This window comes from Malania oleifera, chromosome 3 (genome assembly GCF_029873635.1).
Source record: "Malania oleifera isolate guangnan ecotype guangnan chromosome 3, ASM2987363v1, whole genome shotgun sequence".
Classification (NCBI taxonomy): Eukaryota; Viridiplantae; Streptophyta; class Magnoliopsida; order Santalales; family Ximeniaceae; genus Malania; species Malania oleifera.
Window position 1 is genome coordinate 7,133,100 of NC_080419.1, and position 16,017 is coordinate 7,149,116.

The 16,017-nt window shown below is 38.3% G+C and overlaps 1 protein-coding gene across 1 annotated transcript in view; it reads right to left on the reverse strand.

Moving 5' to 3' along the window:
• The window catches only part of LOC131152386 (putative ion channel POLLUX-like 2), a 92,479-nt gene that overhangs the window by 64,374 nt on the left and 12,088 nt on the right, over positions 1–16,017 (reverse strand). Inside the window, exons 3-4 of the mRNA XM_058104239.1 lie at positions 12,394–12,467; positions 7,019–7,305 (exon numbers count right to left, since the gene is read on the reverse strand). Of these exons, the coding sequence (XP_057960222.1) occupies positions 7,019–7,305; positions 12,394–12,467 (361 nt within the window). The remainder of the gene's footprint in view (positions 1–7,018; positions 7,306–12,393; positions 12,468–16,017) is intronic.

Below are 16,017 nucleotides of genomic sequence, written 5' to 3' on the forward strand. Positions count from 1 at the left end.
TAACTACTGTCAACGTGTTTAACCTAATTGCCTCCCTCGCTAAACACACAATGTCAACGAAGGTGTTGTTAATGAATTAGGTAGTTTCAATGTTTACTGCTTGCGTGCCACTGCTTTCATGATTGCTTACTGTTTCTGCTGCCATTTGATTGAATGCTAATGAAAGTATTTCGTGGATGAATGTTGGTAAACGATAGGCTGGCTAGTTAAGCAAGAGTGTTTTAGCTAGCACTGCACGGACCTTCACAAAGGTGTGAAAATAATCTGCCTGTGACACTTGGCAATGTCAAGGTAATCAATGGTCTAACAAAAGACCACTAAAGAATATGTGGTCAATCAAACAGAGACAGTTATAGGCCCACTTAATTTTGTGGTGACACATGGCCAAAATTCAGTAAGTAAAAGGAGTAACTTGTTGCAAATGAAGCGAGGGAGCTTGAGTAGCTAAGTGTCACAAGCCAGGCCTGTTCAGGGCATTATGCTTAACTATGACTACTTGCCTTATGTGCATGGGATGGGTTGCCATAATGTAAATACTAGTATAGGTTTTATTGCTTTGAGCGTGTTTATTTCCTAGTGTAAAATAGGAGTATGACTCCTAAGACAGTCTGATGTTTCCTAGTGCCAGAGCTAAAATAGCATATAAAGCTATTTAGGGGAGGGTAAATGTACATCAGTCTTGAAAAACTCACTAGATTTTGTGATCTTGTTTAGCCTATTTGCCTCCCTCGCTACACACATGTTGCTTACGTAGGTGCTTGTCAATGAATTACGTTGTTTCAATGTTTATCGCTTGCTTGCCATTTCTTTTCATGAATTGCTTAATGCTTCTGCTTACTTTACATTCAATTACTATGGATATGTTTCTCTTATAAACTGCGGTAATCTTTGCCTAACTAGTTAAGCAAAAGTGCTTTAGCTAAGTGTCTCATGGCCCTTCATAAGGTGTGAAATACTCAGCTCGTGACAGTTGGCATCAAAGCTTAGTTAATTGCTATGTGAATTCAATTGCCTTCATTATAGGATTCCGTTAAGTATTCGTAAGCAACCATGCCGACCAATACCAAAAAAATTGAAGTGCTAGAGGCACAAACTGAGACAACAAACAATGTGACCGTGGTGATGGTCAAATTTGCTGAAGGTGTGCATGCTTTGAAGGCATGGATATTAAAATCAGACCCGGATCGTAGAATCATACAATTTTACAATCCAAATTCACCTAAACGACCCATGTCGCAAATAAAATCAGAATCAAGTAGAACTGAAAAAGAATCAGTAGAATCATAGAGTCAAAATCTTAGAATCATACCAATCCTACTTCATTACCTATATTGGTTTATTTTCTTCTTTTTTTTATTTTGGGATTTAATAGTATGACCCAATACATGTTTTTATTGCTCCAAAAGCCCAAAAGTTTTATATTTAGCCCAAAGTCTTCAAAGTTGGGGCAAAATAGCTTCCAGCCTCCCATCAATGAACAAATTCTGCAGAATCTACACTTGACTTCCCTAGAGTTTGGCACCTCAGTCTTCTACTCCTATTTGAAGTCAGCAACCCAGCTCCTGAATTTCTCTCCATCTCGACAATCAAAGAGCCCTCCATCTGGTGACTGGTGTTCAATCAGCAGTAGCTAGCAATCTTAGTGTTTGATCAACAATTTTTTGGTGTTCAACAACCAGAGTTCTTGGTGTTCGACAAGAACTTAGTCCTCAATCCACTTCTTTCTTTGGTGCTCGACAAGAACGCCATAGTCCTCTTCACCACAGAGTTCCTGTTGTTCAACCAGCAGCAACCAAGAAAAGAGCCAAGCAAGCAGGCCTAGCAAAACTACGGAGGTACACTTCGAACTAGATCTACTGCTTCAAAAGCTTCAAGAAAGACTCAACAGTGAGCTTTGTTTCTTTCCTTCTTCTTCCCCTTCTTTTCTTGCTCTTCTTCTTTTTCATATTTTTTTTGTTTGAACTTTTTGTTATATTTTTAACTTCTTGTACTTACTAAGTTACTAACCAAGTTTAGTCTTAAGACATGTCATAAAGTTCCACATATATAATTTTTTAATATTTATTTTACATTAAAAGCAGAATCTTACGATTCTTGATCTGATTCTATGATTTGAACCTGCAAGCCCCTCCAACAATCCCACCTCAGATCTTGATTCTAACAACCTTGTTTGGAAGGATCACAAAAACATCAATAGAGTTCTATGTGAAAATGTCAGAGAGTCTCCGGGGTATAGAGGAGCAAAGGTGTTAGAACCTAGAATGTTTAGGGGTGCTCGTGATGCTAAGGAATTGGAAATTTTCTTTTTTGACATGGACCAGTACTTTTGCACAATGAGGATTGACTCAAAACAAGTGAAAGTAACCACTGCAAGTCTGCAACAATGTACTTGGTGACATTAAACTATGCTGGCGTACCAAGTATGATGAAATTGAAAATGGATGTTGTGCTATTGTTTATTGGGCAGACTTTAAGGGTGAGCTCAAGGCCCAATCCTTTCCTAAGAATGTCAAGTACAACGCTCACTGTTATTTAAGAGATCTTAAGCACAATGGTTCAATCAAAGAATATGTGAAACAATTTTATGCTTTGACATTGGATATTTGGGACATGTCAGAGAAAGAAAGTTTGTTCTACTTTCTTAAGGGGTTGAAACCATGGGCGAGAATAGAACTTCATTGACAAAGAGCTTAAAACTTTCTTGCTACACAAGTTGTTGCAGAACGCTTGACTGACTACGCTAGAGCTAGAGAGAGTTCCACAATGTCCAAAGAGAGTGACAGAAGTGGAAACAGCAGAAAGTCTTCCAAGGGTAAACCCAAAACTTGTGATGTCAGACAAGCTACCCACAATTTGCCTCCCCGATTAGGTGTGGAGCATGAGATCAAGTTGTTACTAGAAGTGAAGCTGCCTATTAAGGGTTCATATTGGGTGGCGCCTCTAGAGTTAGCAAAGTTAAGGAAATAACGTGATGAGTTAATAGAAGCGGGTTGTGTAAGTCCTTCCAAAGCATTGCTTGTAGCACTGGTGTTGTTTCAAAGGAAACGAAATGGAGGCATGCGAATGCATGTGGATTACCGCACGCTCAACAAAGTGACTTTGTGCAACAAGTACCCTATTCCACTAATTGCTTATTTGTTTAATTAGCTAAGTCATGCAAAGTACTTTACCAAACTTGACTTGAGGTCAGGCTACTATCAGGTGAGGATAGCAAATGAGGATGTACCGAAGACGACCTGTGTGACACGATATAGGACATATGAATTCTTGATGATGCCATTCCTGTTGATGAATACACCAGCAACATTCTGCACCTTGATGAACCAGGTATTATGTGAGTACCTCGACAAGTTTGTCATGGCGTACCTAGATAATATTGTTGTTTACAATTCCACTTTGGAGGAAGGTAAAGAGCATCTACAGAAGGCATTTGAGAAGATGAAGGAGAATCATCTGTATGTGAAGAAAGAGAAGTGCTCTTTCGCCCAACAGAGCATCAAATTCCTTGGTCACGTGATTGAGCAAGGTCATATCAGGATGGATATGGAGAAGGTAAGAACTATTCAAGATTGGAGGATCCCAATGACAATAAAGGAGTTGTGTTCCTTTCTTGGATTTGCCAACTATTATAGAAAGTTAGTAGAAGGGTATTCGACGAGAATCACTCATTTAACAAAACTACTAAAAAAAGGTCATGGGTGGAACTAGATAGAGAAGTGTCGGGGAGCCTTTGACAACTTGAAGGAAGTCATGATGTTAGATCTGGTATTGGTTCTTTCAAACATCATGAAACCCTTTGAGGTACAAAGGGATGCATCAAATTATGCCCTTGGTGGAGTCTTGTTACAAGATGGCCATCCTGTTACATACGAGAGTCATAAATTTAGTGAAGCTGAACAAAGGTAGACAACTCAAGAGAAAGAAATGCTAGGGGTGATACATTGTCTTCATGTCTGGCAGCATTACCTACTTGGGTCGAAGTTTGTCGTGAAAACAAATAACTCAATTGTTAGTCACTTCTTTACATAGCCAAAGTAATCACCCAAGTAGGCCTATTGGCAAGAAATCTTGGAAAATTTTGATTTCTTGTTTGAGCGTAACGCAAGGAGAATGAACGAAGTCGCAAATGCACTAAGCAAGAAAGTCAAGCTAGCGGCCTTACAAATGGTAACACACTTGACAGTGTGTAAGGTTACCATGATGATGTGGGAGCGCATCAACGAGAGCCTTGCCAAAGATTCAACTGCCCAAAACCTCATAAAGCTGATAAAAGAGGGCAAAGCGAGGTAGTTCTAGTTAGCATACGGATTGCTAATGACACATGGTAACCGACTCTTTGTGCCTCGAGCTGGAGATTTGAGGAAGATACTACTAAGAAAGTGTCGTGACACCATGTGGGCAAGTCATCCAAGATGGCATCGCACTTCGGCATTGTTGAAGTAGAGGTATTGGCCACAAATACGTGATGATGTGGTTTAATATACCCAAACTTGTCTCACCTACCAACAAAACAAGGTAGAGCAGAAGAAGATTGTAAGGCTGCTAAAGCCTTTACTAGTACCAACCAAATCATGGGAGTGTCTCATTGGACTTCCTCACTAGCTTGCCCAAAATGGGAGATGCAAGGTCTAAACTAGTCATTATAGACATATTAGACATATTTTCAAAGTACAATACATTCATACCCACATTAAAGACAGAGGAGACAACATAATTGTTTTTTAAACATATTATGAAGTATTGGGGTGTTCCCCAAGATATCACTAATGACCGAGACTCAAGATTTACTGGCAACTTCTAGACAAAACTTTTTAGAATCCTTGATTCACAGCTTGACAGCTCTTTGAGTTACCACAAATGGAGAGATTCAACAGGCTACTAGAAGAGTACTTGCGCCATTTTGTCACAACCAATAAGAAGAATTGGGTGCAACTATTTGATGTGGCTCAATTCTTTTTCAACACCCAAAAAAGCTCAACAATCAAGAAGATTCACTTTGAGCTTGTTACAAGCTAGCAGCCACTGTTACCTCACACAATGGACAATTCGTACAAAGGAAGGAGTCCAAGAGCATACATCTTCACCAAAGAATGGAGATAAAATGCAGAGATTGCCCAAGCCTACTTGGAGAAAGATTACAAAAAGATGAAGAAGTGGGTAGATCAGGGGAGAAGATTGTTGCACTTCAACATGGGTGACTTGGTGCTTATTAAGTTCAATCTTGAACAAATCAGGTCATTACAAGGTCAAGATAAGAGACTACTTTGCAAATATTAAGGACCAGTCTCCATCTTGGCTAAAGTCGGGAGGCCTCTTACAAGGTTGATCATGCGGCTTGGAAAGTCATCATGTGTTTCACGTCAGCTGCCTCAAGCCATTCAACATCGACACTGAAGATCCAAGCAGAAGTCAGTCAACCAAAGCACCAATGAAGACCAACCTAACAAAAGAGAAGTTAAAGTCATCCTTGCAGACAGAGAATTCACATCATCAAGGGAAAAGTGACACGTTCTTAGTGAAGTGGAAAGGCCTTGGAGACAAAAAAATCAACTAGGTTTCAACTGAAGACATGAAACCATTTGTAGACCAAGTTGAAGAGTACCTAGTGAGAAAGTCTATAAGGGCATCGACTGCATAAGTGGGGGCGTGTCACAAGCCAAGCTTGTTCAAAGCATTATGCTTTGCCTATGACCATTAGCCTTGTGCGAATGGGATGGGTTACCATCATGTAAATACAAATATAGGTTTTATTGCTTTTGAGTGTTTATGTCCTAGTGTAAAATGGGAGTATGACTCCTCAGGCAGTTTGATGTTTCCTATGGCCAAAGCTAAAATAGCATATAAAGCTCTTTAGGGGAGGGTGAGTATTCATCAATTTTGTAGAACTCACTAGCTTTTGCATCGTGTTTAGCCTACTTGCCTCCCTCACTAAACACACATTGCTTATAGAGGTGCTGGTTAATGAATTACGTTGCTTCAATGTCTACTACTTGCTTGCCATTTGCTTTTATGAATTTTTTACTACTTTCACTTACTTTACATTCAACTGCTATGGATGTGTTTTTGTGGGAAACTACAGTAATCTTTAGCTGACTAGTTAAGTAAGAGTGCTTTAGCTAGTGTCGCATGGCCCTTCACAAGGTGTGAAATACTTGGCCCGTGACTATAAGGCATAGCTAAAAGGGCTAGGCTCTCCCCTTAAACAAAACCTAATTCGAACCCACCAGCCAAAAACTCTTTAGAACATGCTAAGACTGGATTGGGGTAGGAGAAATTGCCAAGTATCCCCATGATGAGTCTTGAGCACCTACATGCTGCTAGTCCAGCCACTTGCACAAACACAAGTATGAATTAATAAATGGATGCATTACTTGCATAATAATTACATGAACACAAGTCCAACAAATTCATAATTGAGGCAGAACAGTAAATTAAGGCATCTACACAGTTATGCTCTTAAGAATTAAGGAAATCAATAGTTGCAGAATAATTATATGAATGCAAATCCAACAAATTCATAATTGAGGCAGAACAGTAAGTTTAGGCATCTAAATAGAGTCTATCTGCTGCAAATTAAGGAAATCTAGAATTAGTTCAAGAATTTAATTCATGGATCAAAGCATCCATCAAGAAATATAAATATCGAGTATTAGAGGATGCTGTTATGCATTGCTTAAAATGTGTAGTTGCCAAGGGTGCCATTCTAGGTATGATTAGTCATATGAACAACTAAACAAGCAATATCAGATATCTCTCAAATGAGTTTATACAGCATGATGACATACCTTACTACAAAATTACAAACTTTCAATACCAATACATAACAACACTATTACAAAAAACTTGATTTTTTTTTAGTAACTGAAAAAACTGATATCAATAATCACTCCGGCCCCACCCCCTGCCCCTGGCTCGCCATTTCAAGGGGAGAAAAAGGAAGAAAACCACAATGGGTTTGTGGTATAAATAATTGCAAGGGCACTTGACCCAAATTTAAGTGCACATATACTTTGCTTACGTGGCAACGTTTCTCTCAACTTGCATGTTGAATAAGTATAATAATCGTGCAAAGCTCCATCTAACATCTTGTAATGACGGCAAGGATACATCCAACTTAAGAGGCATGGGTTTATTCAAGGAATTAGATATACAAGCAAAAGGTGAGCTGGTAGCCCCAATAGTTCGAACCACATAGAGAAGTAAGTCTTGAATTATCTTCATCAACATATTAGCTGAATTCAACTGCATCATCCTGAGCAGGAAATAAGTTGGCAAAGACCCCATCATGAATTTAGCTCGGTAACCCTGCACATGCAGTAATAACATCAAGCAATAATTATACTGACTGCAAATTATTCTGCCAGCAACACAATATGGATCCGACCTACAAGTTAATTTTCATGCAAGACTCTTCTGGATTCAAGAGGACAGTTGTAGAATGAACTCATATAAGTTTATAAATAATATGGATATGTTGACCAAATTTAATAAATCATAAGTCATTATATATCAAAGCACATAAGCACAACACAAATAATGGAGAAATCAACTATAATTACAAGAACAATAGAGAATGCTCTATGTGTTTTCCTTTTTATCAGGAGCACAGTCCATAATTTTCATAATGAGAATACTTTTGCATCAATTTATAATCAGTTATGAGGTCCAGTCATACCAAGAATTATGACGGTTGAGTTCTCCATTAAGCTCAATGACATTAGAATCATGCTTGTTTATTGATAGAAATGAATAATACATGCTTTGTACTTGTTTGTTAGTTAATTCCATTATTGAAAAATTAAGTTACCTAAAAGCAAGTTATTAGGTTTTGGGCCAACAATATAGATAACATATCAAGTGATAACACTACCAAACATATGACTCCCGATTGCACCTGGAGGTAAAAAAATTATAAATAAATCCAATTAGGGAATAAATGTATCCAACATAGCATAATTAAACAAATAGAAGACAAACACAGACAACAAGATTGAACCAAAGACCTCTTGGCAACCATAGTATTGATACGATATTAACATCAGCGCTTGGCCTAAAAAGTTTAAGTTGTTAGGTAAGAATGTAAGACGCCAACAATGTATATCAAGCAATAACATTCAGAAACAAATAGTGTACAATTTTTTTTAAAAACAATCTGTTCTTAAAAGGCAGTTGGTCATCTTAGGTAGCCAGACTATTCTATTCTAATTCAGGTTTGTCTTCTTTGTGAACACCTTGCAAATTTGACCAAGTTGTGAGGATTTTTATTTTTGGGCATAGTCAGGTGGAAGTGGTTTGTAAGCCTAAAATCCAACTGGGAGAAGGATGGTCCTAGTTCTAGAGAACTTGATGCAGTTGGCAAACCATAATTTATAGTAAATATGCATGAGCTTTAGGGTTTAGGGCTGTAGTAAAATGGGCTTGACTAGAATCGTCGAGAAGCAAGGGCATGTCCATGAGAACACCTGGAAATTTGCTTCTTAGGTTTGTCCTCTTTTTTTCTTCATTATTTATCCGGTGAGGTATAAATTTGGCAACAGAGAGAGGGTTCGATTTCGAAAGAATCTTTGGTTGGAGATGTGTTTTTTTTTTTCATGCATTTTTGAAAGTATCCTAATAGAAGGGTTAAATACACACGTGGTCACTGAACTATTGAAAAGTCAATCAACTATCAAATTGTTGCAATTTCCCTCCCTGTCCAATACAAACGACCATCCATCACATATGCTGACGTGGAAGTCATTTTTGTGTGCATGGCAGCCTGGGTCCACCTTGGCAACGCCACATCATTTCCTCCCAAAAAAAATATTTTATGTCAATTATTTATTTTTAATATAAAGCCTAAAAGAACTTCCCCATCCCCTCTTCTTTGTACCACCCCTCCTGCTGTGTGCCTCCACTTCATGTGCAGTTTCAGCAGCAAGATCCTGCCTAGGCCCCAAGACAACCAGCTCCGCTATTTTGGCGGCAACACATCCATCCCATCTTCAACAACTCTTAAATTCTGAGCTCCGGGGACGAGGTTTGGAGCACCTTGGAGAAGCAAAACAATGGGATCTAGCAAGCTGAAACGTAGAAGCAGAGGAGACTTCCTCTCTCTCTCTCTCTCTACTCAAGCTCACCCCCCAAAACAAACAAAAAGCCCACAGAGAATGCCGAAAAGAGGAATAGGGAGGAAAACCTTTCACAGAATTTTAATTAACTTTGCCAATTTCTCTTCCATTCTCTCTCTCTCACTGACAGTAGCCTAATCTATGGTGCCTCCCTAAATGTAAAGGATTTACATTCACAAATGAGAGTGGAAATTCAAGTTGCTGACTCACTATCCATGAGAATCAAGAAAATGAGTGATGAAGAGTTGCTGCCACTGGCGTTCCAATCTACTCGCTGTCATCCACGACCCCTCCTCCCCTCCCCCTATCGTCCAATCCACCACTGCCGTCCGCCACAGTCTTCTTGTCATGAATAAATATCTACCTGTTATAAGATCCAAATGTGACATCGTGTATGCCCTAATTTACATAATAAAAGTAAATCTGAAAGTTTCAGGAACGAAACTCAAAGGAATGCAGCAGCAAGTCTTGCCAGATTGGAATTTTTTGCAAATCGGAAACATGGTTGAAGAGCGGCTATAGTGAGGAAAGAGACGGTGAATCTGGTGAAACTTATGCAATTAAAAAGAAAGGAAAAAAATCAACAAAAAAGGCAAAAAGAGGATCTAAGGAGGGTACAAGAAGAACCAGAGGAAGAGAACAGTGACAACACTGACAGTGACGATGACGTCGCCAAGAATCTCAGCCTTTCTGTTTTAATATTCGCTTAGGAAATACTTTTCCAAATTAACTTTGTGTAACCACAAGGGAAACACAGCTGCACCAAACTAGCTGTCCCAACCCCAATTTAAAAGGCCCCAAAGCTCCGAAATCAAGAGTTGTTGAAGAAGGAGAGGTAGTCTTGCCACCAACATAGCGGAGCCGATTGTCATGGGGCCTGGGCAGGATCTTGCTGCCAAAGCTGCACATGAAGTGGAGGCGCTGCAGCAGGTCATTGTGGGAGTGATGACATGGTGGGTGGTCTGATTGGGAGGGAAGGTTGCAAAGTGAGTGGTTGCTGGAAGGGGTGGTGCGAAGAAGAGAGAGGAGGGGAAAGTTCTTTTAGGGTTTATTTTAAAAATAGATGATAAATAGTTGAAATAAAATATTTTTTCGGATGAAAATGAAGTGGCGTTTCCAGGATAGGACCATGCTGCCATGCATGTAAAAAAATGACTTCCACAACAGCATATGAGACGAAGGTCGTTTAAATTGGATGGAAAGAGGGAAATTGCAATGATTTGGTGGTTGAGTGACCTTAGCGCACCAAAAAAAGAACAGTAAGTTTAGTGAACTCAATCACCTTGGTCAATAGTTCAGTGACCACAGGTGCATTTAACCCCTAATCGAATTAATAGTTTAATACTAACAATTTTCTATGGAGGAGACAGCCAAATAAAGCATTATCTCCATATGTGCTTCAGTGCATGTGCTATTAGAGTCAGCAACTAGTTTTCATTTGTCCAGTACCCTTTTCATGGGTTAACTTGGGACCATTTGTCTAGCACATCTAGGATCAAAGGGTTTGTCTGCCTTCTTTCAAGGGTCTATATTGTCATCTATCACTTCAGATTCTTTGGCAAGGCAAAGGACGCAACAGTGGAAGGATTTCTGGAATTATGCTATTTTTATGATAATTTGGTATATTTGGTTGTGCCAGGCTACAATTTTTAAGGGTTCTGCCACTCCAACTTTACTAAGGTATTCTTCCTTGCTTTGCTTTGGTGTTCTACAAATGATTTTTTTTAGGGTTTTCCAAGGAACATGAAAAGAGATTGGAGAGCTTTGTGGTTGACTGTTATTTTTTCTTCTTGTTTTTATTTTATTGTTTTAATCCATTTAGCATATGTCTGGTGGATGGCTTATCCTCCTGGCTGTATCTTCTTCCATTCCTTTCTGAATTAAGATATTTTGTTATCTTAAAAATGGTTGGTGTTAGTGCTTTTATATGTAATTCTAATCAAATTAAAAAGGGCGGCCAAGTGCACAAGATTCTCACCAATGAGGAATATACAGAGGACAGTCTCATGTACACAAACATACTCCACACACAGTGAGGCTGTTTTTGCAATGTGAAACCATGGAACCCACTTTAGATGAACCATTCTTTCCTTTCTCTGTGTCTGTGTGCAGTTCTTTTCAACTTCTCAAAAAGTTTGTCCCTACAAAATTCCTAATTCCACGTACTTCTCAGCGTCCTCAGCCAATGTTCCGTTCAAATTCACCAATTTCTAAAGTATTATCAGAAACATAAATTAGCAATCTTGGAAACTCGAAATAGATAAAAATAATTTAAGTATCTCTCTTTTATTTCTCATTCCTCCCATCACATGCAATCTTGCTTTCCATCAGGACACAAATAGAGGGTTAAAGCTGTGGTGTTGTTTGCAGTGTGAGTCACTTCCAGTTTAACTAATTAACTTATTCCCCAAATTTCCAACCTACTTATAATTTGACCTTGATAAACACCAAAGCCTCTGTGCTCTAATCATGTTGACTGAGATTGTTGTAACGGAGGACATGTTTTATTTATTCATTTTCATCATATTAGATTTTCAGGTGTATATTTATTTCCACATGAAACCCGAGTTTAGTGCAAACAGAATGAAGATAACATGCACAGAGGAGAACATTGCTCAAGAACATATGAACCTAAATAATAACAATAGTTACAATGCCCCTGAAGAATAGAAAAGGGCAAATCAGTCCATGTATGAAGGTAGACACAAGTCTCAATGAAACACCTCAATCTCAATATCATGGTATCCCTTTTAGTAGGAAATTGCTATCCTTCTAAAATCTAAGAATCCATTCAGATATGCATTCTGAACAGTGTCAAAAATCTTCATCAGGTGATTTAAGTGACTCCAAGGGCACATGAAGTACTGTATCCTAATGAATCACATTGATGCAAGTCCCATTCTACAGAGATGGATGACAAACCATGTGCTCAAGATTCCTTATGACCCAATTACAAAGCTAGAAATTGGCCTCAATTGAGTATTCCCACAATCCCACCCTGCCTAACTGAAATATGTCGCAGAAATATCCCCACAAAAGCTATCACTTCCTTAGCTTCGTCTATCATTTTACTATTTTTTTTGGGGTGCTTCTGAGATAAGCAGCAAAACTACCACATCTGCAAAACTAAAAACATTATACAAACATGGAGAGTGAAATTAGGGAAATAAGCCATTTATATTTGTATTGAAGTGGATTAACACTACAATTTTTCAGTCCTTCAGCTAGGATGCCTATTTTTTAAAGTTAGTATTGTTCCAAATGTCTTTCCGTAATGCCTCACCTGAGGGAAATGTTGTTGGCCCATCCTAAACAAACTGTGATTCAAGGTGCTTTGAGAACTGGCCTCCACTTTACCTAGCAAAACATTATCAAAATTCATTCTAATTTGAAAATACAAAGAACAAGAGAACTTTCACCAGCTGTACACTAAAAGTAGGACAATTTATATGAACAAGGGTAAAGCCCACACAAATATGTAATACAGTAAAAAAAGATGGGCATTGTACATTATATGTACTACTGTGAGTGCGTGCATAAAAACATTTTCCTCTTAAAGTCATGGTAAAAATAAAAAAGCATATAAACAATCATGAAGAGGTCGACAAGCTAAAGCATAGACAGCAAAAATTTTTTTGATCAGCAAAATAAGGCAACGAGGAAGCCATATAAAGATAAAGGTGCCTGTTAGATACCACTTTACCTAAAAGCTTAAGTTGTTAGGTTGTAGGCCAACAATGTATTTCAAGTTTTAACACTCCCCCTGCACATGTAGTCCAATTGCACATGGAGAGAGAAACAAACAATAACTGACACCCATTACAGAAAACAAGATAATATTTAACCACCAGAAAATAAAGATGTGCAATCACACTAGAACCCAGGGCCTCAGCTCTAATACCATGTTTGATTACCACTTTATCTAAAAGCTTAGGGTGCATTTTGTATCATTGTTGTTTCTGGTTTTCTGTTTGTGTTTTTTCCGCACGCAAAAACGAAGCTCAAAAACATGTTTGGTCTTGTTTTCCCTGGAGGCCCCCAAAGGAAACCGTTTCCCTTGGTAAAAACCAAAAATCACAAAAATGGTTTTCAGTTCATTGCGCAACAGGGAGAGGCGGTGATTTGTTAAAAACACTCATGAAGGGTCCCGGGTTTGATTCCCAACCCGTGCGTTTTTGTGCATTTTTTTCCTTATTGTTTGTTTCCCACTAGTGCTTCCAAGAACCCCTTAGTTCATAGCAGGTACCCACTGCCTTCCTCTGTTTTATTTATCCAGAGCTTCTAAGAGCCCTTCGCTCGCAGCAGCCATAGCAGCTGCAGCAGCCTGCAGCAGCTCTCTTGAGCAAGATGAACACCAGGAGCAGCAACTTCCCCTTCATTCATAGTAGCCGCAGCAGCCCGCAGCAGCAATTAATGGAACTATCTTCTGGTTCATGTGGATTTTAATTTGAATTTAATTTTTATTTTGTTAAAATTAGATCTACTAGATTATTCCAATTAATGTAAATTAGATCTACATTAGATTATTTCAACTAATGTTAAATGTAGATCTAAATTAGACCTGCATTGACTCCAGCCTGTCAGTTTATTACTTTTGTTTTGATCCATCAAAATTTATTGTTTATTGCAATTAATGGAACTTTCTGCTGGTTCATATGGATTTTAATGTGGATTATATTTTTCTTGTTTTGTTAAAATTAGATCTACTATATTATTCCAATTAACGTAAATTAGATTGAAAAATTGAAAACAAACAATGAAATAGGTTTTGTTTTTCATTTTTTAGATTAAGAAAAAACTGAAAACAAACAACCAAACAGGTTTTCAGTTTTTGTCTTCAGTTTTAGTGATAGAACCAAATAGGTTGACAGTTTTCAGTTTTTAGTTTTTGTTTTTGATTTTCAGTTTCATTTTTTATTTTCGTTTTCAAAATTTCTAAAAGTGATTCCAAACGGCCCCTTAAGTTGTTAGATTGCGGACCAACAATGTATATTAAACTTTAACAGTAACAAATCAAAAAGTAATCAATCTGGATATGCTTGGGTCTCTCATAAAATATAAAACCACTTGCAATTAGAGTGGCAGCCTAGAGATCTAGCTGTCACAGTAATAAAACCTAAGCCATCCTCACTCCTCCTCTCTCTGTGTGTGGGGGGTTCCCTCCAAGATATAGGCCCTTTCTGATGTCAGTGCGGTATGGTATTCTATTCTTGCAATTACCTTGATTTTTCCCATGCTGTTACAGCTCTTTGTGTGTGTTTTACCTTGCATTGAAAAAAAACTCAATTTTGACATCATAAATTCTAAGTAAACAAAGAGGCATAAAAAACTAGCTGATATCAAGAGCAATGGTGACCATGACATGACAATCCAAAAACAAACAAATGAAAACAACAAAGAGAGAAGAGATATCAAGTCAGCATGTTTCCTGCAAGCTTGCCCCTCTGAAAAATCCATAACCAACACACCACAGCGAGGCCAAGTACTGAATTTTTCCCAAAGCAACATTCAATTTAATTTTTTACCAGAAAATATCTGAGCATTATGTTCCATCCATATTCCCCATAAAACCGCAAATAAACCACACTTCCATAAAGCTGCCAGCCTATGAAAGAGATGGCTAACAAGTCTTCCACCAAAGAAGGACAAACCCAGTACTCTCCCATAATACTAAAATGCATATTCCAAATCCTCCAAGCAAATACACATTGCAAAATGTTAAAAGCTTGATATACATTATTGGTCCACAACCTAACAGCTTAAGCTTTTAAGTAAAGTGGTAATCTGACATGCTATCAAAGCTGGTCACCAGTAGGTCTTGGGTTCTCGTCTTGTTGCCCATGTTTATTGTGTGGAGTTTAAAAATTATTGTATTCCCTATAATGGGTGTTATCAATCATGTGTTTATCTCTCCACGTGCTGTTGAGCTGCACATGCGGGAGAGTGTTAAAGCTTAATATAAATTGTTGGCCCACAACCTAACAGCTTAAGCTTTTACGTAAAGTGGTAAATCTAACAAAAACGAAGATGTGAAGCTGTCTCAGAGTTCTTGTAACAGAGCGCACATACATCAGGAGACAGGGCCTTCAAAGGTCTCCTAATTTGCATCAAGTTATTAGTATTTATCTTGTTAGGCACAACCAACCAAGTGAAAGCCTTTATTTTTGGGGGAACCTTGGCCTTCAAAATAGTAGAATAGAGCAGGAATGCCAGGAAAACTATCAGCCAACAGATCATGGATCACAGCATCGGGAGGTGAATGACGAAGCCACAATCAGATCTGGGAATGCAGCTCAAATGGTGTATGATAAGAGCATTTGACAGATAAAAAAGAGAATTAATTAATTCAAAATAAAAGCAGCCCATTATGAACATTGGGCACAATTTTAAGTTCTTCTTGGGGATGATGTGGCATAAACATAGCTAGTGAAACAGGAAGGGGAAAAAAAAGACCTTTTTCCTCTTTTTTTCTTTTCAAAACGTAGAGCCATTCAAGGTGCAGGGGCATCAAGTGTGTTGTATGTGTTTTTGGGATAAACAAGGAAATTTATCAAGAGAAGAAAGAAGACACAACGGGGAGGGCAAGGGCATCCTCCTGACAAACATAAAAACAAAAGGCTAAAACAACAACACTAAAGACTTGTTAAAGCTTGATATACATTGTTGGCCCACAACTTAACAGTTTAAGCTTTTAGGTAAAGTGGTAATCAAGCATGGTATCAAAGCTGGTTGTCAGGAGGTCCTAGGTTCTAGTCTAATTGCCCGCATTTATTATGTGGTGTTTAAAAAATTATTGTATTCCCTGTGATGGGTATTATCCATCATGTGTTATCTCTCCACGTGCTATCCGGCTGCAAGTGCAGGGGAATGTTAAAGCTCGACATACATTGTTGGCCTACAACCCAAC